At 61.4% G+C, this 24,666-nt stretch overlaps 2 protein-coding genes across 8 annotated transcripts in view; one reads left to right on the forward strand and one right to left on the reverse strand.

The window, feature by feature from the left end:
* CACNA2D4 (calcium voltage-gated channel auxiliary subunit alpha2delta 4) overlaps positions 1–13,310 on the forward strand; it is an 80,546-nt gene extending 67,236 nt beyond the window's left edge. The window contains exons 27-37 of the mRNA XM_074357604.1: positions 3,542–3,603; positions 4,435–4,479; positions 4,665–4,727; positions 8,225–8,295; positions 8,632–8,707; positions 9,057–9,109; positions 9,421–9,476; positions 9,764–9,784; positions 10,425–10,542; positions 11,895–12,372; positions 13,066–13,310. Of these exons, the coding sequence (XP_074213705.1) occupies positions 3,542–3,603; positions 4,435–4,479; positions 4,665–4,727; positions 8,225–8,295; positions 8,632–8,707; positions 9,057–9,109; positions 9,421–9,476; positions 9,764–9,784; positions 10,425–10,542; positions 11,895–12,372; positions 13,066–13,170 (1,148 nt within the window). The 3' untranslated portion in view covers positions 13,171–13,310. The remainder of the gene's footprint in view (positions 1–3,541; positions 3,604–4,434; positions 4,480–4,664; positions 4,728–8,224; positions 8,296–8,631; positions 8,708–9,056; positions 9,110–9,420; positions 9,477–9,763; positions 9,785–10,424; positions 10,543–11,894; positions 12,373–13,065) is intronic.
* Positions 13,311–16,808: 3,498 nt separating this feature from the next.
* ADIPOR2 (adiponectin receptor 2) overlaps positions 16,809–24,666 on the reverse strand; it is a 42,804-nt gene continuing 34,946 nt past the window's right edge. For all 7 annotated transcript variants that reach the window (XM_074357587.1, XM_074357590.1, XM_074357591.1 and 4 more), the window contains 4 exons: positions 23,003–23,189; positions 22,645–22,832; positions 20,890–21,083; positions 16,809–19,379 (listed from right to left, as the gene is read on the reverse strand). In XM_074357587.1, coding sequence (XP_074213688.1) covers positions 19,251–19,379; positions 20,890–21,083; positions 22,645–22,832; positions 23,003–23,189 — 698 coding nt within the window. In that variant the 3' untranslated portion in view covers positions 16,809–19,250. The remainder of the gene's footprint in view (positions 19,380–20,889; positions 21,084–22,644; positions 22,833–23,002; positions 23,190–24,666) is intronic.

The following is a 24,666-nucleotide window of genomic DNA, read 5'->3' on the forward strand; positions in this document are numbered from 1 at the left end:
GTGGAATGGGGACCAGGGGCGCCCTGGGGTTCTCCCAGGAGAGGTCTGGGGTGGAAAAGCACAATCTGGGTTGCGAGGCAGGAGGCAGGCGTTGAACAGAACGATTTGAAATTATCTAAGCCCCGAGGCACAGCCACTGGGGAGGGCAGGCGCAGTGATTGGCAAGGATTCCGGGTGCTCCCCTGCCTCCCCCGTTCCATTCCTCCACTCTGTTCCATTCCGTGCTGTCAGCGTCTAACTGTTCTTGCTGGAGAAAGTTCTTCTTTGTGTCTCACTTGAATCAATTGTTTTTAGGGGGGGGTCCCCTCCTGCGTCTTCAGGGGCACCAGAGCACAGCCAGCGCTCGACGGTCCAGCCCGGCCTCTGCAGGAGGGCAGGCCTCCACGTGGGGGAAGAGCTGCGCTTGGGCCACAGCCCGAAGCTCGGGGCACTGGCTTCCCAGTCAAGTGGCTGACTCAGTGGAAGCCACAAGTATTTATGTATTTAGCTCAGAAAGTATTTATTGAGCCCTGCTGCATGCTAGGTGCCATTCTGGGTGCTGGGATCCGAACTCAGCCCCGTCTGCTGTAAGCCCCCATTCTAAGGGGCAAGACAGACCCTACACGAGAATAAAATGAATGAGTCTTGCTGCTTAGGAAACAAGGAGACAGGTGACGGAGAGGATGGAGGCCCAGGGGGAGACCTGGCTGTCCGGGGAGGTCGGTCACCGCTCCGGGAGGCCGTGGCTGGGCTGAGATCTGATCATGAGAAAGCCGCCACGGAACGTTCTAGGGGAGAGCACTCCAGGGAGCGAGGACAGCTGGTGCAAGGGCCCTGGGGTGGGAACAGCAGTGTGTTTGAGGGAGAAACCAGAGAGACGGGGGGGGGAGGCCTCCCGTGGGGTCTTGGAGGACAGATTGCAAAGGAGTTTAGATCTTGTTCTAAGAGCAGCGGGAGGGAGAGACGCGGTTTGATCTTCAGGGAGATCGCTCTTGTGTGGTGAACGATCCGCTTGGGGGTGGGGGGTGGGTCTGTGGCAGTAACGCAAGTGACAGAGGTGTTGGCTTGGCCCCAGGGGTAGCGGTGGGGGTGGAGGGAGTGGAGAGTCGCAGCGGAACTTGGGTGGGGTGCGGGAAAATGATGACGGGTGAAGATGTGTCCCCCCCGGGTTGAGGGGGTCTCTGGAGGGTCAGGTTTGGGGAGGAAAACCCAGTTAGGTCTGAACACGTGAAGTGTGAAATGCCTACAAGTGACCCAGGTGGGATGTCAGTCCGATGGCCTAAGTCCCACAAGGACCCGCCTTGCCTGGAGCAGCTGGTGGCCCCGCAGTGAGGTGGAGCCTGGCTTGGGAACATCCGCTTGGGGCCTCGCCGTTTCCATTTCTCCCCAAGAACCTTACAAACCTGTCTCATCTGGGAAGAGTTAACCCCGCCCCCCCAGGACTCCTTGGGTTAGAATCAGAATTTCTTCCAGCTCAGAAGTGCCGACTCCAGGAGCCGTGGTGCTGGGCCGGTGCGTGGAGGGCAGAGTCTGCTCTAGAAGGAGCCTGAGAGCTGGGCTGAGGGCCAAGGGTAGGGTGACCAGAGAGTCGCACATTCCAAGCCCCTGTGGGCCCCCCACCCCGACAGTTGTTAGACGGTTCCTCCTCTTTTGTGCAGCCTTTTTCTGCAGATGAGAGAAATCTGTGTAAGTTCCGCTGGAGGGTGGTCTTCACAGGAAGCACACGGGGAGGGGAGCTCCGAGGGGCCTCCTGCGGCCTTGGAGAGAAGTGGGGGAGGGGAGGTGCCCCTCCCCCTGCACACGCCTCACAGGCCGCACCAGGGCCTGTTGTCATCGTCCTGAAGGGAGAAGTGGGCCTGCCTGTCCCCTTCCTGCCGCTCCTTTCACCCGCCTCTGACCCTGGAAGCCGCAAAGCCCCCGGAGCTCAGGGGTTCCGGCATCCCGGGGCCAGCCCAGGCCGGCCAGCCCCAGCCCCAGAGCTGCCGGGAGGCGCCAGGCGTCCTCACCCGTGAGCTCAGGGCAGCTCCGGGACTGCGCTGTCCGAGGGCGGCCAGCAGTATTTACATCTTGATTAATTAAAAGTAAATTTTAAAATCAAGCCCAGCCTCATTTCAAGGACTCAGTAGCAACACGGGGCTCAAGGCTGCTGCGCGGGGCAGGTCAGAGCCGCCCGTCTGCTCCGAAGGTCCAGCCAGACAGGGACGCCTGACGCCTGTGCTGACGGCCGGGCCGGGAACGCAGCGCCCCCGGCGGCCCAGCCCCGCTGAACGAGAAACCCTGGGGCCGGGTCTTCAACAAGCTTCAGACGACTGGTGCACACTGACTCCGAGGACCAGGGCCCCCGTGGTTCTGGAGACGTCTCCCGCACGCTCTCACTCGCGCCTCGGCAGCCTCTCGCTCGTCTGCCTCGCAGGTGTGGGTGTCCTCGAGGCCGCTCTCAGCTGTGCGAGCCCGGGGCCGTGCTCTGGCCCCTTGACCCTTCCCTGGTCTCCCTCTTTTTCCCTCAGATTTCCCTAGGATTATTCCATGTGCCCGGCTGGACCCCAGGCTGCGCCCCGGGAAGTCGGAGTGATTGTGCTGGGGCGTCGGGCTGGCCGTAGGGTGTCCCGCAGATGAGGGGACCAGAGCCCTGATGGGGGCCTGGCCCGGGCCTGTCGGCCCCTTCCCCGCGGGGCCTCGGGGGCTGGAGGCAGGCCCAGAGGAGAATCAGGTGCGTTAGAGACAACGAGGGGGTGGGGCTGCTTCTGTATTTAGGGGCCAGGTGTGGGCGAGGTTTCCTCGCTGTGAAGCGCAGTGAGACTGGGGCTGGTCTGCGTGTGCAGGACGCAGGCTCTCCGACCTGGGGTGCCTGGCTCTCAGCACCCTTTCGGTATTACTGTCCCAGACGGTAGGAAGCCGGCCCTGTTTCTTTGTTCTGCTGCTTTCACTGTCACCTGGCTTGCTTTCTGTTCTCAGCCCCAGATTTTCTTAGCATCTGAGCTCCGGCTTGCTTTCTCCAAGCCTGTTGGGGCCCAGGGAGGCATGGCGGCATCCGAGCGCGGCTCTCAGGGCTGGGGGTGTCTCCGGTTTCCTGGAGCCTCCGTGCGAGCCTGGTCAACCTGGTCCCCACCTGCAGCGGGGAAGGTGCCTCCTTACCGTGTGGGGACCCCGCGCAGGGACCGGGAGGAGAGTTTGCTGTGTGAGGCCTGAAACTTTGGAAGCCCCACCACCACCACCACCACCACGGCCCTGAATTCCAGCCTCAGCCCACAGTCTGGTTATGTGACCTTGAACAGCAGGCCGGTCTCTGCGGGAAAGGGGAGAACGGTCTTCCCAGTGGACGCTGGGCTCGCTGACCTCATCTTGTCCTGGGCACTTTCTGGAGACAGAGCCATGGGTACCCCCCCACCGCCAGGAACCTCAGTTCACAAGCTGCCCGGTGCCGCCTCCCCCCCCACACACCTGCTGATGCGCCTCTGATTGAATCTCTAACGGTTTCTCTCACCGTCTCTTCCCCCTCCACGACCAACCCCTCCCCGAAACACGCGCGTGGCCTTGCCCTCCCCTCTCCCGCTTCCTGCAGCCGTGGGCGTCCAGCTGAGGGTGGAGTTCCTGCAGCGCGCGTTCTGGGCGGCCACGCGGCAGGTGCGTATGAAGCCGGGCGGGGTCCCCAACATCTCCGCCTGAAGAGGGCTGGCACCTTCAGACCCACTTCTCCAGCTGCCCGGCTTTCCGCCCCCTCCTGGGCCCTGGTCGGCTCCCTCCTCGCCCCTGCCATCCTCGCTCCAGGGCTCCCACTGCCCAGACCCTGGCAAAGCTCCGGGCCGGGCCTGCCGCTCACTCCACCTCTGCTGCCCTCGCAGCCCCGCTGGGCAGAGGAAGGCGCATCCTCCCCGCGGCCCCTGTCCCTCCACCACAGTCCAAGCCTTGACCATCGTCCCCCCGGGCATCCTGCTCTCCCCCCTCCCTTCCTGCTGCTCCTGCAGAGCCCTCGGCCTCCAGGGTGTCCTCACTGTGCCCCACCGGCTGCTCCAGCCCCGTGCTTTCCCCACAGCACTAAGTCTCACCACGAGTGTGGTCGGGTAGGGGGACCGGGAGGGAGAGGAGGGCACACCAGCCCAGACCTCAGTTCAGCCACCACGTCATCAGGACGACCAAGAACAGGAGCCCCACTCGGCTTCCAGCCATGTGGCCGACCTCTGCCGTCGCCCAGGCTGCAGGCCTGGCTTCCCTGGAGGATGCTGGGCTGTGTGCTCTGGCTGAGGTCACTAGCAAGGTCCTGCCTGCATCTCTGCCCTGACCCTCCAGCGCACAGCCCTTGAGCACATGCACGCCACACACGACAGGTGCATGCTCTGCGTGCCCACACGTCACACCACACACCCTGTGCACACACCGTGCACACACCACAGGTGTACTGCGTAACCCCCCCGCCCCCCTCAACGATGCACAACCTGCTGCCCTCTCTTCCTCCAGTGTGGCGCTGCGGAGGGGCCGTGCCTGGAGAGCTGCCAGGACAGTGTAAGATCCTCCCCGGCAGGAAGCGGGGCAGCGGGCTGGGGCCCCACCGCGTCCCCCACAGGCAGCCTCCTTCCTTCCCTGCGGGCTGGGCTCCACACAGGGCGCCCTCTAGACGGGCAGCCGGGCGTGGACGGGGCACTGTGGTGGGGCCTGGCCTTGACCCCCCAACCCGGGCACCTCTGCAGGACCTGGACTGCTTCGTCGTGGACAACAACGGCTTCATCCTGATCTCGGAGAGGCCCCAGGAGGTGAGGGGGACGGGGGTGGGTCGCCCAGGGCCTCAACAGTCAGAGGAAGGCTGGAGGCAGCCCCGGCCCAGAGCCAGTCAGAGTAAGAGGCCTGACGAAAACGGAGTCTCTTCCTGAAGCCAGAGCCAGCCCCGCGTGGCCACAGAGTCCGGGCTTTGAGACTCAGGTGCCCGGAGGGGACGTTGGTCTGTTTTGTCTCCTTCCACAGCTGGCAGAGACCAGCCCGCACCTTGAGGCCTGGGTTGTCTGTCTGCAGCCTGGGGGGGGCCTCCCCTGGAGCCCTGAGCCCCTTCCGCCCACCGCAGACCCGCCCTTGCCTCCCGTCCTCAGGCCGCTGTAACGAGGTCTGTGAGCCGAGGCAGCTTGTGGACCACAGGGATGGGCATCTCACTGTCCTGGAGGCCAGTGGGCCGAGACCCAGGCGCAGGCAGCTGGGGGCCCGCTGGGCCCTCCTGTCGCGGAAGGGACAGGGAGCCCCTTGGTCCCTTTACTGAGGCACCAGTCCTGTGGCCTGGACTCTGCTTCCGTGGCCTCATCACCTCCCAGAGGAGGGGCAGGTTCCAGCATGTGAACTCGGGGACTCAGGCCACAGCGCTGACCCCTGCTACCTCTGTGGGGCCGGGGGCCGGGCCTTCCTGCTGTGTGCGCTCTCCCTGACTGGACTCCCTTGTGGAAACCGAGGGAGCAGAGGTCCAGAGATGCTCCCAACGCACAGCCTGGCCGCGCACCCAGGCCTCCGTGGGAGGCAGCGTCTCCCCGGCCCACAAGGAGAAGGTACAACCACAGCTTTGTGTTTGCGGAGCCCGGAGGCAGGCCCTGTGTTTACGTAGCCGGAATCACAGCTTTGAAAAGGAGCCTGTTCAACCCTCAAGTGCCTCCTTGGATGAGCCAGGAGCGTGAGGCACGTGGCCCGGCGAGCTTTGCCGCGGATCAGACACGTGGATTGGTTGCCTGGGCCTCTGTTTTCCCCTCAGACTAAGGGCCTGGGCACCCAGGTGTGGGCTGAGGCTGAGGTCGGGGCTCTAGGCGGGCAGCAGGGCGGGAACCTGGCGTCGGGGGAGGGCAGCCGGGAGCGGGCAGCAGTGCTGGGGGCCTGGGGCGGGGTTCGGTGCCCGTGCGGGGGCTGTCCAGGCAGTGGGGGTGAAGGCAAGGTGGGCTTGCCTGCTTCCTCTGGGTGGGTGTCATGAAATATTAATCTCTTTTCCCCAATCGTTTGAAAATAAGTACTCTTGGCTGGAGGACTGGCGTTGAGTAGGTGAGCCGGCTCGGCCGTGGGCCCAGCGCTGACCCTGCCGGGAGGGGCCGCCCCAGGAGGGCCAGGCAGGCGCCCCAATGTCAGGCCGCGCCCACCCCCGCCCAGGCCCCTGGGTAACCCCTGGGCCCCCCCGACCACACCTGTCTGTGGTCTGAGCCCTGACGTCCCTGGGCGCAGCTGGCTGATTCCTGGTAGCAAAGTAACTGGGAACGTGTTTTTCAAAAAGTCGTTTTATGCTTCGCGCACTCACCCTGGTTTCCTCAACTGGTGTCTTGTTACATTTTATGTGGTTTTAAAAGTCGTTTCACATCCTTTGTTAAACAGGGCGTGAGTGAAATGACATTTGATTTTCACAGTCAGGCTGGGACCTGGTGGAGCCCCCACGTGTCCTGTCGCCCTCGCCCGCAGCACAGCCCGCCGCGCCCTCCCCACCCACCTCGAGGCCCAGCAGACGCGGGCCCCCCACCACCTCTGGTGACGTTATTGGTCCCACTTTGCAGCAGAGAAAGAAACAGGCCCTGCGAGTTGAGGTTATTAACCGGAAAGCTCACGGCTGTGGGAGAGCCAGGCTTTGAACCTAGAAATGCAAGATCAGTGGCTGGGGGAGGGGAGGTCCTGGAAGAGGCCTCCTGGGGGGGAAGCCAAGCTTCTGTTGGGGTGGACTCCGGCGCGGCGCGGCGCGTGTAGGGCGGGGCTGGTGGCCCGGCTGGGGTGCGGCCGGCTGCGTCAGGCAGACCCTTGATGCTCGTGTGAGGCCTGGACTGCAGGCCAGCGCAGGACGGAGAGGGTGCCGGGCACGGACACTGCAGCCGCCGTCCAGCCGTCCTGCTTTTAACTCATTCGTTCCACGGCAGTTACCTGCTTCATAACCAATCACCCCAAAATGGAGTGCTCAAACCCCAAGACCCGTCATGTCACGGCCTCCGTGGTAAGGAGATGGGGCGCCGGGCTCGGGGTCTCACGACGTCGGGGGCCTGAGCCGCGAAGGGGCCTCCTCCACTCGCCCAAGGGGGTGTCGGCCAGGTCTCACTGCCCTGTGGGCTTCCCCGTGGCAGCTCCCTCACCTGGGTGTGAGCAGTGTGAGGTCACGGTCCCCTGGGACTGGCTCTCAGGTGACACCACTGCTTCAACCACGTCCTGTCTGCTAGAAGCAGGTTGCGGGGTCCAGCCTCCACTCAGGGGCACCGGCTTACAAAGAGGGTGAGGACAGGAGGCCGGGCTGCTGTGACCTGCCCAGACTCGTCCCATCGCAAACTCCCCTCCCCAGACACACCCGAGGGCTGTGGCCTGGCCCCTCCCACCCCGTTCCTCCCCCTTCATCCCTGGCCTCCAGGTGTGGTCGGGGGACCAGCATCTGGAGGCTGGATGGAAATGCGAGTTCTCGGGCCCCACCCCAGGCCAAGAGGTGTGAGGTGGGCCCACCGTGTGTGCTGCAAGCCCTCCCTGGTGCCCCGGCGGTGGTGATGAAGTCAGGGACCACGTCGAGGCCTCTGCCGGCGGCTGCTGGTCTGACTGCCCTTCCCCACCTGGGCTCATGGGCTGTGGGGGGGCAGATAGTGTCTGCCACGTGGTCTGTCCTGGAGGTCATGCTGTAGAAGGGGCGGCCCTCTCCAGTGTCCAGGAGCTCGTGCCTCCCCAGAGTCAGGTGTCTGGACAGCTGGGTGTTGGCGAAGAAGCCTGAAGTCAGGTCGGAGCTGGGGGGCAGGCTTGCAAGGACGCCCTCTCCCAGGGCGAAGGCTCAGATGCTCCTCTCCCCCTGGTCCGTCCACTCACGGTCCTTCAGCAAATATGCAGACGATCGCCGTGAACTAGTCAGTCACTACGTGGTCTACAGGGAGTCAGGAGGTGGACGTCTGCACGCCAGGGTCTCGCTGTCTGGTAATGCGCATGCACGCACACGCACACACACACACACACACACACGCACGCACGCGCACACACGCACACACACACACACACGGTGTACACGACAAATCAAGTCTCACCTTCTCGCCAGCGATTCACGGGGAGCGTTCAAGGGAATTCTGTACCTTTTAAAGAAACACAAATTCCGACGGCAACACCGAGATTGATTTCACAGCAACTTGGAGTTGAAAGGCGCGGAGAGCCAGCGGCAGGAACCGTCCGGGAGAGGGAGCCCGAGGGCCGCAGCCCAGGCGCCTGCGGGGGAGACCCAAACCCAGGCGAAGCCTGGCGCTGGGGGCCGGGCCCTCATCCGCGGTCCCCGCTCTCGCCCTCGCAGATGGGAAGATTCCTGGGGGAGGTGGACGGCGCCCTTGTGACGCAGCTGCTCGGCATGGGGGTGTTCAGCCAGTAAGTGGGCAGCCCCCCCGGGCTGAGTACACCCAGAAGAGGCAGGATCGGATGCTCAGGGGTCCAGGCCAACCTTGGATCCTGACCTCAGACCCACAGTGAGCCCCAAAGGGCTCCAAAAGTGCAGCCCGGAACTTCCCTGGGGTGGGAGGGAGGCTGAGGTCATGTGACCCCTTAAAGGGAAACTGGAGTTGCTCTTTTTTGGCCATTTCTGCACCTGGACTGCTGGTCACATGGCCTCACAGAGCCGGGTGAACGAGACCCTGTGCAGAGTCCCCCGGGGAGGGCAGGCTGTGGGGAGCGGGTCTGGCCTCCAAGCCCCGTGTCTGGTTTCAGAGTGACCATGTATGACTACCAGGCCATGTGCAGGCCCGCGAGTCACCACCACAGCGCCTCCCAGCCCCTGGTCAGCGTGAGTGTCGCCCCAGACCGTCCCCACCAACACAAGCCCTCGGTCCCTGTTCTCACGCTGGGCTCGCTCTGTCCTCTCCCCCCACGTCCGCACTTGGCCGGCTCCCACCCCAGGGGCCTGGTCTTGGGAGCTTTGGGACAGTTTCTCTGGCAGGGAAAGCAGGCTGTGACCCCTTTCTGGCTTCGCCACCTCATCCCCTGGTCCACAGGTATCAGCAACCCCAGAGACATCACCCAGTGTGGTGACGGGCGTGGTCTGCCCCGCAGTGGGAATCTGATGCCTCTGCTGCTGGAAAGGGGTCCCCGGGAGCCCAGGCCTGGGGTTAACACTGTGTCCCCTCCCCTGCCAGCCCCTCTCTGCCCTCCTGACCGCTGCCAGGTGGCTGGTGAATGAGCTGCTGCTGTGAGTGAGCCGCTGGGGACCTCATGCGGGGCTGGCTTATGAGGGAGCCCTTTGAGGGGAGCTGCCCGAGGTCCCTGCGACCCGGGAGGAGGAGGGCGAGGTCCTTGGGTGGAACTGGCTGGGCGTGCGGGTGCACCCTCCCTACACGTGATGATGCGGGGGGCCTCTCTGCTCACCAGGGCCTCCAGCAGCAACAGGGGTATCCTGAGGGAGGGGCGGGCAGCGTGGGTTCCAGCTGCTCTGTGCCCAGTGCAGGGGGCGGGGGGGGGGGGGGCGGCCAGCTGGTCTCTGAGCTCCGTTTTATCTGACAGGTTCCTGCTGGAGTGGAGCGCCTGGGGCTCCCGGCGGGCAGACAGCGGAGCCGAGGGTGAGTGCCTACCCTGTGGGGGGGGGATGGGGGATCTGGGGGGCCCACTGCTCACATCCACCCTGTCGGCCTTCTCTCATCACCTTTCCCTCACCTCTGACACCACGCCATCGGGGGCATGTCTGCCCTCTGACATCTTGTGTGACATCGTCCGCCCCTGTGACATCATCTTGTGTGATATTGTTCACCCCACATCATCCTGACCCCGTGTGACATCACAACCCCATGCCATCCTGACCCCGTGTGACATCACGCCCACCCCGTGCCCGGCCGTGGGTCCTGGGCAGCCAAGACCGTCTTCCATCACGGTAAGGAGGGTGGCGGGGCAGCCCCGGGGGTGGGCCGGCAGCTGTCCCAGGAGTGCATCCCAGGAGGCGAGCTTGCTCCTGACTCAGAAGGCCCCTCCCAGCTTAAAGCTCGTTCCCAGGGGGTGGGCACTTCACCCAGATCTCGTCCCACACAAGTGCAGTCCTTGCTCTCCTTGGGTGAGGGCCCTCAAGGCCTGAGGAGGACAGGGTGATGAGGTCCAGAGGCCGTGGCCCCCAGGTCTCCTTAAGGAGCAGGAGAAGGTGGGCCTCCAGCTCAGGTGCCCACCGTGCCCCCCAGGTGCTCAGTCAGGGGCAGCAGGCGGAGGCCCCGTGACCTGGAGGCTGAGGCCAGGGTCCTCCAAAGACCTGACACAAATTGAAAAAACGTCCTCCCTGCCAGCAGCTGGGACGCTGGGGGAAACCGACCCCCTCCGCCCTGGACTCCCCCCACCTCCCACGGGCTCCCGCGCTCCACAGCTGCCTGGCTGTGGCCCGGCCCAGCGTTTCTGCTCCCCCGCCCCCAATTCCTGACTCTGACCAGGGAGCCATGTGCCTGTGGACCGGGCCGCTTCACTCAGGTATAGTGACTGCACTGCCCGAGGGGCCCTCCCCAACGCACGGCCCTGCCGCCTCCCCACAGCCCACAAGCACAAGAAGCAGGAAGTGCTGCAGCCGTGTGACACCGCCTACCCCGTGTTCGTGCACCAGACGGCCATCCAGGAGGCCAACGGCATCGTCGAGTGCGGGGCCTGCCAGAAGTGAGTGGGGGCGGGCGGGGTCCGCATGGGGAGGGCGGGGAGAGGGGGGTCCACACGGGGCGGGGTGGGGAGAGGGGGGTCCACATGGGGAGGGCCAGCTCCAGGGCCTTGGTCCCAGGGAGGAGTTGCAGGCTGAGGCCGAGGCTGGGAAGCGGGGATAGGGTCGGTGTGATGTCTGGGGGGTGGGAACAGGGGTCCGGAGGCAGAGGCAGACTTGAGAAAGGAGAGTCACTCCCTCAGAAGTCTGTCCTTGCAGAGGGATGGGAGGGCCCGAGGTTTTTCCAGGTGCTGCTAGGACACCTGACACCTCCCAGGGGAGGACTCTGGTCCCCCTGCTCTGCCAGGGAGGCCAGGAGGCCTGGCTGAAAGCTCTGTCCTGTGGACTCCCACTCTGACCTCAGGCTGCCCCACACTGGGAGGTCCTGGACCCGGAGGAAATGGCCTCCTCCAGGCTGTCCCCTGGGCTAGCGTGCCACCCCCCAGGGTGTCCCAGAGACCCCAGATGGCAAGCAAACTAGCTGATGGTGTAACACCTAAGACTTTGGTATCAGAGCCCGGCTCTGTCTGGCGCTGGTGTCTCCCCCACCACTCGGGTCTCACTTGTACACTCGCCTCGGAGGCTGGGAGCGCAGGTAAGAAATGGTGTCAGGAGAGCCAAGACCTTAGAGTAGACAGGCTGGAGGTGAGACATGGTTCCGCTGCTTCCCAGCTGTGCGACCTCAGGCACGCGGCTCCCCCTCTTCCAGCCTCCGTTTTCCCTTCTGCAAAATGGGGGTGATAGCCACCTCAGACGGTGTGGTGAAGGTTAAATCTATACACGTGTGCGTACACGTGTTCTGCATGTGTGCGTGCATGCGTGTTGTATGTGTGCATGTGCGCCAAGTCCTCCACCCTGTAGGCAATACTGGGCAGTGGCTGTCCCCTAGCACACCAGGCGGTGTGACCGCTCGGGCTCCCACCCGGCCCTCCCTCCCGGACAGCATGCAGGCCTGCGGTGCCACCTTGTGGCCAAGCCTAGCTCTGCGCCTCCCCGGGCCTGCCCTCCCCGGGCCTGCCCAGAGCGGGGGTGGCCGCCTTGCTCGGAGGCTCCTGATTCATGCTTGTTGCCCCTGCATGTGTCAATAGCAACTCCTTTCACTCTCAAAACTGTCCCCTGTCCCAGATATTGGGGCTTCCTCATCTCCGGTCGGCTAGGAGAGCAGCTGTGCAGCTGCAAAGGCTTGTGGGTAAAGTAAGCCCAGCGGCTGCCCCGGGCCGACCTGGCCCCCAGCTCCACGCCGCACGTGCCCTTCCTGCCAGCCCGGTGCCAGGCTGCACGGAGGGTGTCCACCTCCCGCCGCTCTTCGCTGCAGGGCGTTCGTGCTGCAGCAGATTCCCCGCAGCAACCTCCTCCTCCTGGTGACGGACCCCACCTGCGCCTGCAGCGTCTTCCCACCCGTCTTGCAGGAGGCCACGGAAGTCAAATATATCCTCCCAGCCTCGGGGACACAGGGGCACAGGAGGGCAGAGGGGTGGGACATGTCGCCGAGGGGCCAGCCTCCCTTGCCACCAACTCCCCGCCCTCCCCACCAAGCAGGGTGGTCATCTGCTCCCCGATCCGCCTGGGCCCTGGCGCTGCCTCCTGCCCAGAAGCCGCTTAGCGAGGCAGCCGGTCCCACCAGGGGTCAGGTCTTCAGACCGGGTCCCCCAGAGCCTCCGGAATCGGTTCCATCATCAAGTGTGTTCACCGTAACAGTGAACTCTGCACATAACGCCTCTGTCAAGTGTGAGAGGATGCGCTCCCAGAAGCTCCGCCGGCGCCCGGATACCTGCCACGCCTTCCATCCAGAGGTGGGGGCCGGGGTGGCTTCCACCCCCAGACCCTCAGCCCTGAGCCTGTGCCCTTCAGGCGTGAGTGTGACTGCACATGGATGGGTGCAGGTGTCCGGGGCACCTCCGTGGGTGACTCCGTGGTGTCATCCACCCGTGTGCACTCACGTTGGGCTCCGTGCCATTCATGCAGTGAGTCGGCAGGACCCGAGGGTGCTTGTATAAGAGGAGCCACGTCCCCCGGGGTCCGGGCCCTCGGGGAGTTAACATGCAGCTTCCCCACTGTCCTCACTGCACCTGGGTCCGAGCAAGGAAGAAACCGCCACACGCGTGATCCTGCTGGTGGCCAGCCCTACGTACCCACCGCGTAGCTGGGTGCTGCCTCCGTGATGCGTCCTCGCTGGACGCAGCTGCCACACTTCACATTCATGCGAGATGCTCTGAGTCCAGAGCTTCCCGGAAGTCTTGCTAAGACAAGCCCCCACAGCCACTCCAGGGCTGCAGGCCCGCGGACGAGGCTCGAGCCCAGCTCCGGGGCTGAGTGGCCTCTACGCTCCCCTGGACAGCAGGGATCTGAGGTTGCAGGGTTTCCTCCACCTGTGGGAACGCCCCTCTCTCCCAGGTCTTGGCCCCTGTGTGTCCCAGAGACCCCCTCCCTACTGTCCTCCTCCTGCCTGGGGCGGTCACCTCATCTGGAATGTCCCGGGTTCGCAGGAGAATGCCCAGGACTGCGGTGGCACCTCGGACATCTCGGCCTCGCCCTCCCTGCTCCTGCTGCCTCTGTGTGCCTGGCTGCTGCCTCCCCGGCTGCTGCGGTGACATCTGCCCGGTCTGACCCGTTGTGCCAAGGTGGTCCTTTCAGAGACATTCTAAAGAGTCAGCGGGTGTGGGCTCCAGCTCTCGGCAGTTGGGTTCTCGCTGGTCATTGCTCATCCCAGTCTTGGGCTGATGGTCCCTGCCTCCTGGGGATTGCTGGACAGAACTGGACATCACTTCCCAGAGACCTTCCAGGGTGTCTGGTCCATCACCCCAAGTCTCGGTGGGCATCCTGCCCTTTGTCCTACCTCCTCTTTGGGAGCCTGGCATGAACAAAAAGGTTTAGTTGCATCCATTTTGCACTTAATCTCCAGAAGTCCAGGCCTGGCCGAAGGAAGCAGCAGCTGTTTCTAATGAATCTGGTTCATTAGAGTAGACCTGAGTAGACTCCAGGACTTAAAGGTTCTGAGAAGGAGCAGCAGAGTGAAGCCACCAGCAGAAAGGGCAGGAGGGGAGCAATGTGCCCACTGGAAGCCGTTTCCCCAGAGGGAGGTGTGCGGGGTGGGGGCAGCTCAGTCTCCTAGCTGCAGCTCAGAAAAGGGTGTGTGTGTGTGTGTGTTGAGAAAGAGAGGTAGAAAAGGCAGGGTCTTTTGTATTAAACTGGTTGCATATGATGTCCACAAACTGTTGCTATTAAAAAAAAAAAATTGAAAAACATCTTTGCAAAGTCCTAACCTAAGGGAATGTTGCATCGTAGAAAGCCCGTAGGGTGAGATGCAGACTGCGTTCGATTGGAAGAGGGTGCGGTTTCAGGGGAGGCGGTGGGAGCAGCTGCAGCCCCGCAGCAAGGCCCCGGGAGGGAGCAGGCAGGCCTTCGGGGCTCCTGAGGCCTGGCTCCAGACCCCTCCCCTGCAGGCCCAGGCCCCACGGTGGGGTTGGGGGGAGGTGCCTTCTGGCTGTTCGTCTGCAGGAGAGACCACCTGACTCTTCCCTGGGGCCACTGGGAAGGGAGCTGCGCCCGGCACTCCTCCCCCAGGGTCTCGGCCGGCCGCAGCGCCCTCTACCCGACCCCGCAGACCTGGCTCCTGAGAGGCTGCAGCCTCGGGGCAGAGCAACGTGAGAAGCAGAACTGCAGAAACGCTCGGTGGCCTCTGAGCTCTGCGTTGAGCTAACCTCCCAGGAGGAGGTCCAGCCCGGCCCCACGAGGGGCGTGGCCAGCACAAGGCCTCGGGGGGCCTCCCCACCTCCTTAGAACACGTCGTGATCTTTGTCACGAGCCTTCCGTGTCCAGGTCACGGTTACTTTCATTGGTTTCCTGTCTGTGAGGAACCCCGTTCACAGCTGAACCCAAGCCTCGGGGAGAAGAGCAGGCCCGGAGCCCACTGGGCCAGTGGAGGGGGCGGGATGACGCCGGCAGGAGCTCAGTGTGATGTGGAGACGGCAGGCACGTTGCGAAGCCGCCTGGAGCAGGTGCGCTGTCAGCCCCGTGGCACAGACCAGGAGACCAAAGCGTGGCGTTAAACTGGCTCCTGGTGGGTGGATGAGCATCGTGAGGTTTGAAGGTGACGCTCATGTCGCAAGCCTACAGCTGCCCAGCTGCAAGCCGCAGGCATGACCACACTGCCGTCTGTCCCAGCGCCCATCCTCTGGAGGAGGGGACGGAGGAGCCCGTTTGGATGCCAGACAACAGGCAGAGGTCACAGGGCCCCCCGGCACCGGGAGCCTTTCTCCCGCCCCCTGGCTGTGGCCGCTGCCCTGCCCCTCGCTGCTGGGCCCACGCCACCCCGCGCTTCTGGGGCGTCATTGTCCAGATGGCGACTGCTGGTCTCCTTGGGACAGCAGCCCAGTCCCCCACCCAACCAGGGAGCGCTTCTCCAACTTCTCAACTGTCATGGCCCCGTAACTGGACCACCACTTGGAAAGTGCCGAGGCAGCCCCCAGCCTCTCCCGGCTCCTCTGCCCCATCTCTGTGGGGCCGGGAGGGGGCTGAGGCTGGACTCCCTCTCAGAGCCAGGGAGGGAGGCAGCTTCTGGTGAACTGCTCTCACCTGGGAGAACAGGGCGTGCTGGGCTTTGCCTTCGGAGTCAGGACCGGCTCCCTCTTCCTACTTCGGGGGAAAGACAGCAGGTGGCAGCCTGGCCCCAGCGGGAGAGCCGTGACCTTGACTGCAGAGACGCAGTGGAGTCAAGGGGGCCAGAGTCCTGAAGCCCCTTCTGTAAATGCTGTCGCCTTCGGACGACCGAGAACACCCGGCACAGGACAGAGGACTGCTGAGCCCGCTGCCTGGCCACCTGGGTGTTTTAGCAGCAGCACCGTCAGGTAGACGTCCACGTGGGGCTGTGGTTCCGAGGGCAGGGGGTAGAGGTGGGGAGGGAGGGAGGGAGCAGAGCCGGGGGCTGGGCAGGTCTGAGGAAGGTGACCTGCCAGCCACAGCATCTCCCTGAAGGAGGCTGAGGGTGTTTTCTGGTGGCGGGGGGCTGGGTCACGAGTGCCCCTCGCCCGCATCCCCTGCCCCTGGCAGGCCTGGGCACTGTCCCCTGGCCAGAGCAGCGGGGGTGGCCGGCGGGTGGCAGTGAGGGGCTCGCCTTCCCCTCACCTCGCTGGCAGGACCCGGTGGTGTGGGTGGCCTGCGCTCCGACTGGGCAGGACGTGCTGGGGACCACAAATTCTTCTCGGGATTCCAGAGCCAGGCCCGGGTTCAAACTCGCCCTTGTCTGCTTCCCTCTGAACATCCAAGGACATCCCGTGAGAAGGGGGCACAGAGACCCACCTGGCAGAGACCAGGGAAACCACGGAAGGCGAGCCGGGGCCCATCCCCAGGTAACACGCAAAGCCCACAGTTGTGTGTAAAATGAGAGAGCTACAAGTCGGTAGTTTCCCTGCAAAAACTAGGTCACCTGTGGCAAAGGCTGGGGCTGCCTCCTCTTCACTTACATGGAAGGGTCCACACCCCTCCCACAACCTTCCAGTCAGTACGCAGAGCCCACCCAATCTGAGTCTTTGTCTCAAGGATGCAGTGCAGCGCAGGGCGCCCACCTCCCGGGCTGTCTCCTCCCCTAGGAAACAGCAGTGGGAGCACAGGTCCAACCCTGGGGCGCCCGCCGCAGGGCCCGAGGCAGCGGGAGCCTGGACGTGCCCCCGTGTGGCCAGCTGTGACTTCTGTGGCCCTCAGCGCTGCCCCTTACAGCTGCACCCCCCTCCCCGTTCTACACCTGGGACCCTGGTTACGATGGGAGCAGGAAGCTGGGGGCAGGTGAGGTGGGCGTGAGCACTGACTTAACTGCCCATCTTCATGCGTTCTCCTGCCAGCCATTAAAACTCATCAGGAAGGTTAAACAGAAGCGCAAAGTAGACAAATGGTTAAGACTACCTTGCTAGACGATCTTACCAATCAAAAGTGTCAGAACACACTTTCAACTAAGAGTACACGAGAGACCTTTCAACAACCTGGCAGCCCGGAGCCCCCACCCCCACCCCAAGGGGCCTCAGATAGCTGGTTCAATATAGAAACAAGCCCAGTGCCCAGAGCGCGCGCTCTGGGAGCAACTCCCCAGGTCTTCCCCTGTCAGTCCGTCCACGGAGAGCTTTTACAGAGCGGTCTCCACACTCAGACTGGATGTTTCCAAGCATCGCTTAAGCTTCAGTGTCTACATTAAAGCTGGAGCGAGGAAAGCTGAAGCAGGACAGAAACACACACAGGCTCGTGTTCCACTGGGGTCTTTTTATTAGAAGTTGAGAACACAGCAGGCGGGAACGCCCACGGCGCGTGGGACCGTCACACAAACGCCTTCCTGGAACCCCAACCTTCAGTGATCCCCAAAATGTGCTTTGTGGCTTTAACAATTTATAAAGGGGGAGGGGGAATACTGAAAAGGCCACTCCTCAAGGGTGAAGGGAGGCAGCTGCAGAGGTCCTAACCAGCCGAGGGCCCAGGAAGAAAATTAACTCTGCAGAGCAAGCTGCTGAGAGTAAGGCATCCAGGCGCCGGCCTGGGGGTCCTCAGCGGGCACGGCGGGCAGGCGGCACAGACACACAGTGCGTGCACTCCCCGGGGGAGCCGGTCACTGGTTACGTCTCGGGGTTAATTCCATTTTTCTAAGGGTTTGTGCTGTGTTGAACCAGGTCAGCTCCTGCTCTGGGGTGTGGGGCGACTGGCTTGGCAGCGGCACGGGCGTCAGAGGGCGGCCTCGTCATGTACCCTGTGTCCCAGACTGAGACTCAAGAGCGAGCCTGGCTTCTTTCTGATGTGTGCTGCTGCGCCCGCGGAACGTCCTTCCACGCAGCCACCGTCCTGCTGGACCGTTTCCCGCAAAGGGTTGAAGTAATACTGTTCTCTCTCCCGGGCAGGGCACCAGCTCGCCCACGAAGCCTCTCACTGGGCCCACCCAGCACCCAGGGCGGTGACCGTCTTCAGGGCTAAACATGCTGGACCTCCTCCCAAGTTCTACAACGGGTTCTTTCTTCCTGGCTCCCAGCTTTTGATGGAACTTGGAAGGGGCTAGAAAGGAGAAATACCGCCCAGGAAAACCCCACACCGAACCATCAGACCCTTCTCGTGTCCCCAAACAGCCATCTGAGGACGCCGCCCGCCACACTCAGGGCCTCAGTGCTTCTGTCTCGCACCCACCACCCCGGGCTGTGGCTTGGTCGCCCGGAGTCGTGGCTGAGTGAGTGACCTGATCGGGCGATTCTGGCGGTCCACCTGCGAACGGTCAGAGTTCCGTGAACCAGGGCCTACCCTGCCACTCTGACCTCTTAACAGGATGCCTCTGCACCTCGAGCAGCCTTTTTTTCTTACTTCAATCAGCTCCTAAGAGACGCACCTGCACCTTCACGGGTCCTACCAGACTCCCAGGCAGTAACAGCATCTCCTCTTAAAACTTCCCACAACGTCAAGGGGTGAAAAGGGATCTGGGAGTGCTGGCGACTCCCGGGTGGGTGCTGGGCTCGTTTCTAAGGGTGGGGTGCCGAGGCACCGGCTGTCACCCAGGTTCTTCCTGCCCGCGTGAGTGAGTCGGGAAGCGCCTGGACCTGTCATAACCCCTCCTGTGGCTGGCTCCCTGCCGGGAACCATGATGCCAAGGAAAGGTCCATTTTTATTTCCAGGAGGCACAAGGGGAGTTGGGCAGTGACGTGAACAAAGGGAAGCAGAGAGGGTTCTAGGGTTCCACAGCAAAGATACGGAAAGCCGTCGCCCCCGCCCGCCCCCTGCAACCAGCAAAGTCACCACAAAGTTGAAGAGGATGGCAGGAGGGAACGAGGTGGGCCCATGCCGACAGCCCCACACTCCTTTCTCCGCTGGCCCCAACACCCTCTGCCGGCACGAGTGAGTTTCCTAAGCAGGTGGCTCTGCTCCTCAGAAAGGGCCACAGAGTAGAAAGCAGGCCAGGCTCTCTGACACCAGCGCCAGGGCCCGGACCTAGCACAGCCCACCAGCCTTCACAGGGCGAGCGGCCCCGTGAGCGCCGGGCTGCGCGCCCTGCCCAACCCGGGCCCAAGGCCTGCCGGCCTTCGGAAGGCACCTTGGTGCACGAGGTGTACATTCTGGGGCTGTCACCTGATCACCTTACAGTCACTTGTGCAAAATGGGAACAGTGTGTGGTACTTGCATGTTACATTCTATACAAAAATCCTCCCTCCCTCCCCTACCCCTATGTCTTAGACATTTATATAAATTTTTATTTAAACAGTAAGTTAGAAATCTTATTTACATTAATTTCTTAGTTCCCCCAAAAGAACGTCTAAAATCACAGTCCCACCCCTTAACAGAATATAAATGTTCACCGAAACTGGTCTGTATCATTGTCTGAAGGTGGGAGGGGAGAACGGACCTCCAGCCACGCCGTCCACAAAGAGCAGGCTGCGACTCCAAAGCCAGCGAGCCCGGTCCAGCAGCGCCCTGGAGCGGCAGGCCCCAAGAACAAGTCAGGGCTGGGCCATCTCTCCTCTTCTCCACCCTGTGAGGGATTTATTTTTGTTTTCTCTTCCCAGTCGCGGCCCACGTGGAGCCCTGGGGCGTCCCAAAGCCCACGAGGCAGCTGAGTTGGGGGCTCCTCTGGCTCTGGCACCAAAGGCCGGTGAGGGAGACCTCCAGGCGCCGCCGGCACTGGTTCAGGGTCACAGTCCCTGGCCACTGGCAGGTGTCACAGTGCGTCCTCATCACTGCAGCCTCCGCCAATCATGAAACGGAACTCCTGGAGGTTTGAGACACCGTGGAAGTGAACGAAAGCGCCAGCAACCACGAAGATATGAAACAGCTGATGAGAGTGAAACTGGAGGGAAAAAGGGGGGGTGAGGACACAGACATTACTAAAGGTCGGCTGAAGACTCCAGGCGGTTCATGCTGAGCAGGGGGCACGAGCGGATGTGATGGAGCTCAAACTCGAGGAACCCACAGATCATGGAACATCTGTTAGGCATATCCCATACTGCTGTCCCCTCAGAAACCATGCTGTGGCCGGAAGCCTGAGACATGCGCATGTGCACACGGGATGCTGGAGGACCCAGCGGAGCGGGGCTGGCGCAACCCACAGCCCGGAACCCCAAGGACCCATGATGCCTGCAGGGGTGACAGACACAGGGTGTCTCCTCTCGGCCGTCGTGGACCAGAGCACTAGGACCATCCACGTCACAGACATGCCGCTCTCCTAGGGGGGAGCAGAGGGGTCCCCAGGATGGCTGGAGGGTCAAGACATCAGGCAGCTAGTTTCCTTCGCTCCAAGGCGCAGCGTTCCATAAACAAGACACGCCGTCAGGAGAGCAGGAGAGCAGGGCCTCGGCTTCCTCCTCGAGTCGGAGGCCGGCCGACACACATGGCTAACAGGGGTGTGTGTGGTGCTTCTGAACCGACTCGTTCTGCTGAGCACCAGGGCTCAGTGCACCCAACGGCTCTTCAGCCCTCCCCTTACAGCCTCCAAATGGCAAAGCACAGTGGCCGAACCACTCAGGGCAAGACTGACTTTAAGAGTGTGGACGAGAGGGACCCACAGTCACGTCCCAAGAGAGGCTTCCTCGGAGAACAGAGGGGATTTATTTTCCCAAAAAGGGGGGGGGGGGTGTGTGTGAGAGAAATTTCTCCTCATCAATGTCAAAATTGATGAGGCAATCTCAGAAGATAAATGGGACTGTCTGCAGTTTCAAAGATGGCCTGAGTGTTCTCTTTACTTCAAGTAGCCAGACTAATCAGCTTCATCTGTAAGCAGCAGTAACTCTGAGGACCGGAGTCCAGGACAGGCCCCGTCGCAAACCACACTGCACGTGTCCAGCCGTCTGCAGGTACAGGACGTCTGTGTCCTGGTCCTGAGGATTATCCTCCCTGCCTCACCGTGAGCCACCATCTAGCTCTCCCACCAAACACAGGGAGAAGTCTCTCATTATAAATCACTGAATTTCGGTGTTAAAAATCTGCTGCCTTCAGCTCCTCCACGAGGAAGCCCAGACAGAAGGACTAGCTGTGTGAGCACAGGACAGGGGCCCAGACTCTGAAATTCCACTCCTGCCACCACCAGCTGGGACGTGGGCCCTGCATCTGCCCGAGAATGGGAAACCCCAAGAGCGGCGGTTTAGGTGACCCGTGCACGGTGCCCCCTCAGACTGCCAGGCACTGGTGAGGTCAGTCACTACTGCACTGAGCGGCTGGAGACACACTCAGGAGGAGGAGGGAGGCTGGGATACAGATCGCGTGATGTTGAGTCTAAACATTTTCGATGGTTTCACCTTCCAGTCTGCCAGTGACCCACTAAGAGAAGGCCAGACGCACAGGAAGCGCCCGACCACACTCACCCAGATGTCACACTTGCCAGGAAAGAAGCGCTCGGGGATGCGGGCAGCGTACAGGGCTGCCCCTGTGATGTACAGGCCGGCCATGAGCATCAGCCAGCCGATCTGCCCGATGGTAGCGGCTTTCAGGGCCCCCTCTGCGATGACGTAGTGCAAGGTAGGGATGACTCCACTCAGGCCCAGGCCCAGAAACACTCCTGCGGATCATTAGAGAAGCGCGCAGTGAAGACGCAGAAGAGAGAGGAGGGACCGCAGCCCCGCACCAGTGCCTGGGAACTCAGTATACTGCAACAGCAGCTTCCTGTCTGGGAGGACAAAGACGGTTCCGGCTCTGGGATTCTGCCCTGCAGACAGTACAGCGAGGCCCTAAGAGACCTGGTGACAAACGCACAGCGCCTCCTGCTGAGAAAGGCTGTCTCACAGGGCAGCGGTCTGCACCGGGGCGGGGTCTGGAGTCACGTGGCTGAGCCTTTAGGAATCAGCTCTAGGAGTCTGCTCCAGTCACCCCTAAGTGCTGCTTCCTCCGACAACGAACATGGAAAAGGGCTCCGAATGCAATCCTCCCCTTGACACCACTGACATCTGGGGGTGGGAGGATGGGAAGTGCTTCTGGAAGTTCCTATGGCCTGCAGAGAGGGGCCTGGGCGTGGGTTTCCCACCTCCCACGGCCCCCCACTTGTTCCCTCCTCCTCCTCCTATCCCGTCCATCCCAACGAAGAGGGACCTGGGCGCGGGCATCAGGGGACCGACTGCACTGCGCTGCGCTTGGGCCAGTGGACCCAGCCTGGCTCCGTGACACTGGGAGCCACCCCTGACCACTGCTCACGTGCTCACAGAAAGGGGAGAGGAGAGCTACAACAGTGTCGCTGACATGAAGTTAATTCTAACTTCTAGGTAACTGCAGATAAAGCATGGCTTGGGTTTTAATACAAAATGGTTTAAAACAAGAAGGCTGAAAGGAAAAGTAGTCCTTTTAATACTTCCTGTTCAACCTCAGCGAACACTAGGTTTGACACTGGGGCAGAAAACTGAAGACACGGCCCTGGCTCCAAGGAGCCAGTCCCCAGTCCAGGTGCTCAGTCAGGAAGGACTCAGCCAGGAGGCCCAGCCAGGGCACCCTGGGGCTTTTCACTTTCCACCGATCGCCTCTGAACAGGCATTAATCACCCCAAATATAAAAAGGCTCTTTAACCCTACATGGTGCCCATCGCTCTGGAACACGATCAGGTGGGACTGCAGCTCTCTCCACACACTTTAACATGAAAACACGTAACAGAACAAAAAATGACAATAAAAAAAGAACTGATCACTACAAAAAGTATACACAAGCTGAGAAGGACTCATCATTTTACAAAGATTCTGGAGCCGCAGCCACATGGACAGCATGTGGCCCTAACCTCAGTCAACATGAGCCCCCCAGCCCAGAGCCCCTCCGCCATAAGGCTGTGAGCTGACGAGGGGGCACTACGACCACATCAAAGCCCCCTGACAACAGGAATGATGATTTTTTTTTTTTTAAACTGTTGAAACAGGAGGTAATTAAGTTTTACTTTTAATTTTTAATGGAGGTACTGGGAATTGAACCCAGGACCCTGTGCATGCTAAACACACACTCTAACCACTGAGCTATACCCTCCCCCAACCCCAACTTCATTTTTGCATCACGGGTGCCTGGCGTGATGCTTGGCAAACGGTGCACCTTTCATGAAGACTGGCCGGGGAGTGAGTGTCCAGCAGAACGCCCGGTCCTGCTCTTACCTGCTCTGACTCCCCGATACTGAGGGGTGGCGAACATGTCCCACTGGGAGACGATGATGGCTGCGATGCCCAGCACGCAGATGACGATCAGGTAGATGAAGCAAGGTTGCGGGTTACAGTAGAAAGAGTAATAAAGCCAAGGGACAAAACTGCCCATGATGAGGAGGGCAATGCCGGAGTAATCCAGTCTAGGGCAGAAAAAAGAAACCCCCCTTCACGTTAAAAGGACTGCCCACCCACCACAGGGCCCCTCCGGAGTCCCTGGCAGGCAGCACCAAGGACTGCCAGCCGCTCCGGGCGTTCGGCCCCGGCCCACGGGCTCAGCCACAGGCTGGTGAGCGACGTCACAGGTACTCACTTAGAGAAGAGCCGCGAGACCCCTTCTGAGTGGCAGTAGACTGTGTGGAACAGCCACGAAAAGGAGAGGCAGAGGATGGCGCCCAAGAAGAATAATCCGAAGACCACCTTCTCCTGCAGCGGGGCCACGAAGGAGATGTTTGGGCGGAACATGTAGAAGACCCCCAGGCACAGGAAGAGCACGCAACCTGGGGGCAGGGCGGGGAGGGAGAGGGGACGGCGTCACACACTGGTCATGCTTTCAGTCCTTCACAACCACAGCGACACCTGAACGAGGAAGCACTTCCAGGGAACTGAAGCTTATCCAAAGCGTTGGTCTACTTCAAACCTTGTCGGTACCACGTACTCCGCAGCCTCTCAGGCCGAGTGTACAGAGTAGCATGTATCTGAGAGCAGAACCCAGAAAGAAAACGGACAGCGCTGCTGCCTCCCAGCAGACTGAACAAGCCCACTTCTGCCTCTAGGCCCAGGGGAAACTCCATCTCTACAGCTTTTGGCATCTTGTGCTGTAGCCCAGGTTTCAAAGGCCCGCCCTGCATCTTCTTCGGCAGAGAGTGCTGGCTCTCTGCAGAAGAAGACGGCTCTCCCCCACCCACAGCTGTCCAGGAGCACCGTGCTTCTCGGGGCTTCGCCAGGTGGCCCGGCAGAGCCTAGAGTTAAGGACAGTGAAATGCCTATTTGGGCGACTTCAGAACCAGTTCTTGGGTGTTCTTCACAGTAAGAGTCATGTTCTTATTGCTCAGGGGAAGCCTGATTAACGTAAGACAGGCACAGAAATTAAGATGCTGAACACTGACTAAGTGACTCCATTTGGTCCATTTAGTAAAACACGTGCCCTTGAGCTAAAAGTCAGCAATAGAGCTCACCTCCGTCTGCAGCCTCCTCCCACTCCGTCAGCAGGCAGGGACTAGGAGCACAAGTGGAAATCAAACGTGTGATAAGAACCCTACGTCAAGTGGGGGGAGGCCAGACACGATGCGGTATATTCACAAGATTGTGCAACCATCACCACTACTTAACTCCAGAACACTTTCATCAGCCCAAAAAGAAGCCTTCCCCTGTTCAGTCATCTCCCACCGCCCCCCGATGACCACTAGTCTACCCTCTGCCTCTGTGGACTGCCCCACAGGGGTGCCCATGTGCGCCGATCACACGATGCGTGGCCTCTGTGTCTGGCCCTCCCATTCCGGTTCGTGTTTCAAGGCTGACCCGTGCTGTAGCACGTTACCAGCAGCTCGCCCCTTTATGGTCATATAATACTCCACTGTGTGGATATATCACATTTTATGTATCCATCAGCTGGTAAGATATTCAGGTTGTTTCCACTTTTTAGCATTATTAGGAAAAAATTCATGTACACATTTTTGTGTGAAAATGTTTGCAGTTCTCCTGGGTACAGACATAGGATTAAACTGTTTAACTTTCTGAGCAACTGCCCAACTATTTCCTGTGGGGGCTGCACCGTTTCATAACCACCAGCACCGCGTGGGAGCGCTCATCCTCCCACACCCCGGCGGAATAGCCATTCTGGTGGGCGCTCGGTGGTCTCTCGCTGTCCTTCCTAAAACAGCCGTGATGGTGAGTGACTTTTCACGTGCTCACTGGCCATTTGTGTGTCTATTCCGATGCCTCCCTCACTTTTAAATCTGAATTGTCTTTTTACTG

Source organism: Camelus bactrianus, chromosome 34 (genome assembly GCF_048773025.1).
Source record: "Camelus bactrianus isolate YW-2024 breed Bactrian camel chromosome 34, ASM4877302v1, whole genome shotgun sequence".
NCBI classification, from domain to species: Eukaryota; Metazoa; Chordata; class Mammalia; order Artiodactyla; family Camelidae; genus Camelus; species Camelus bactrianus.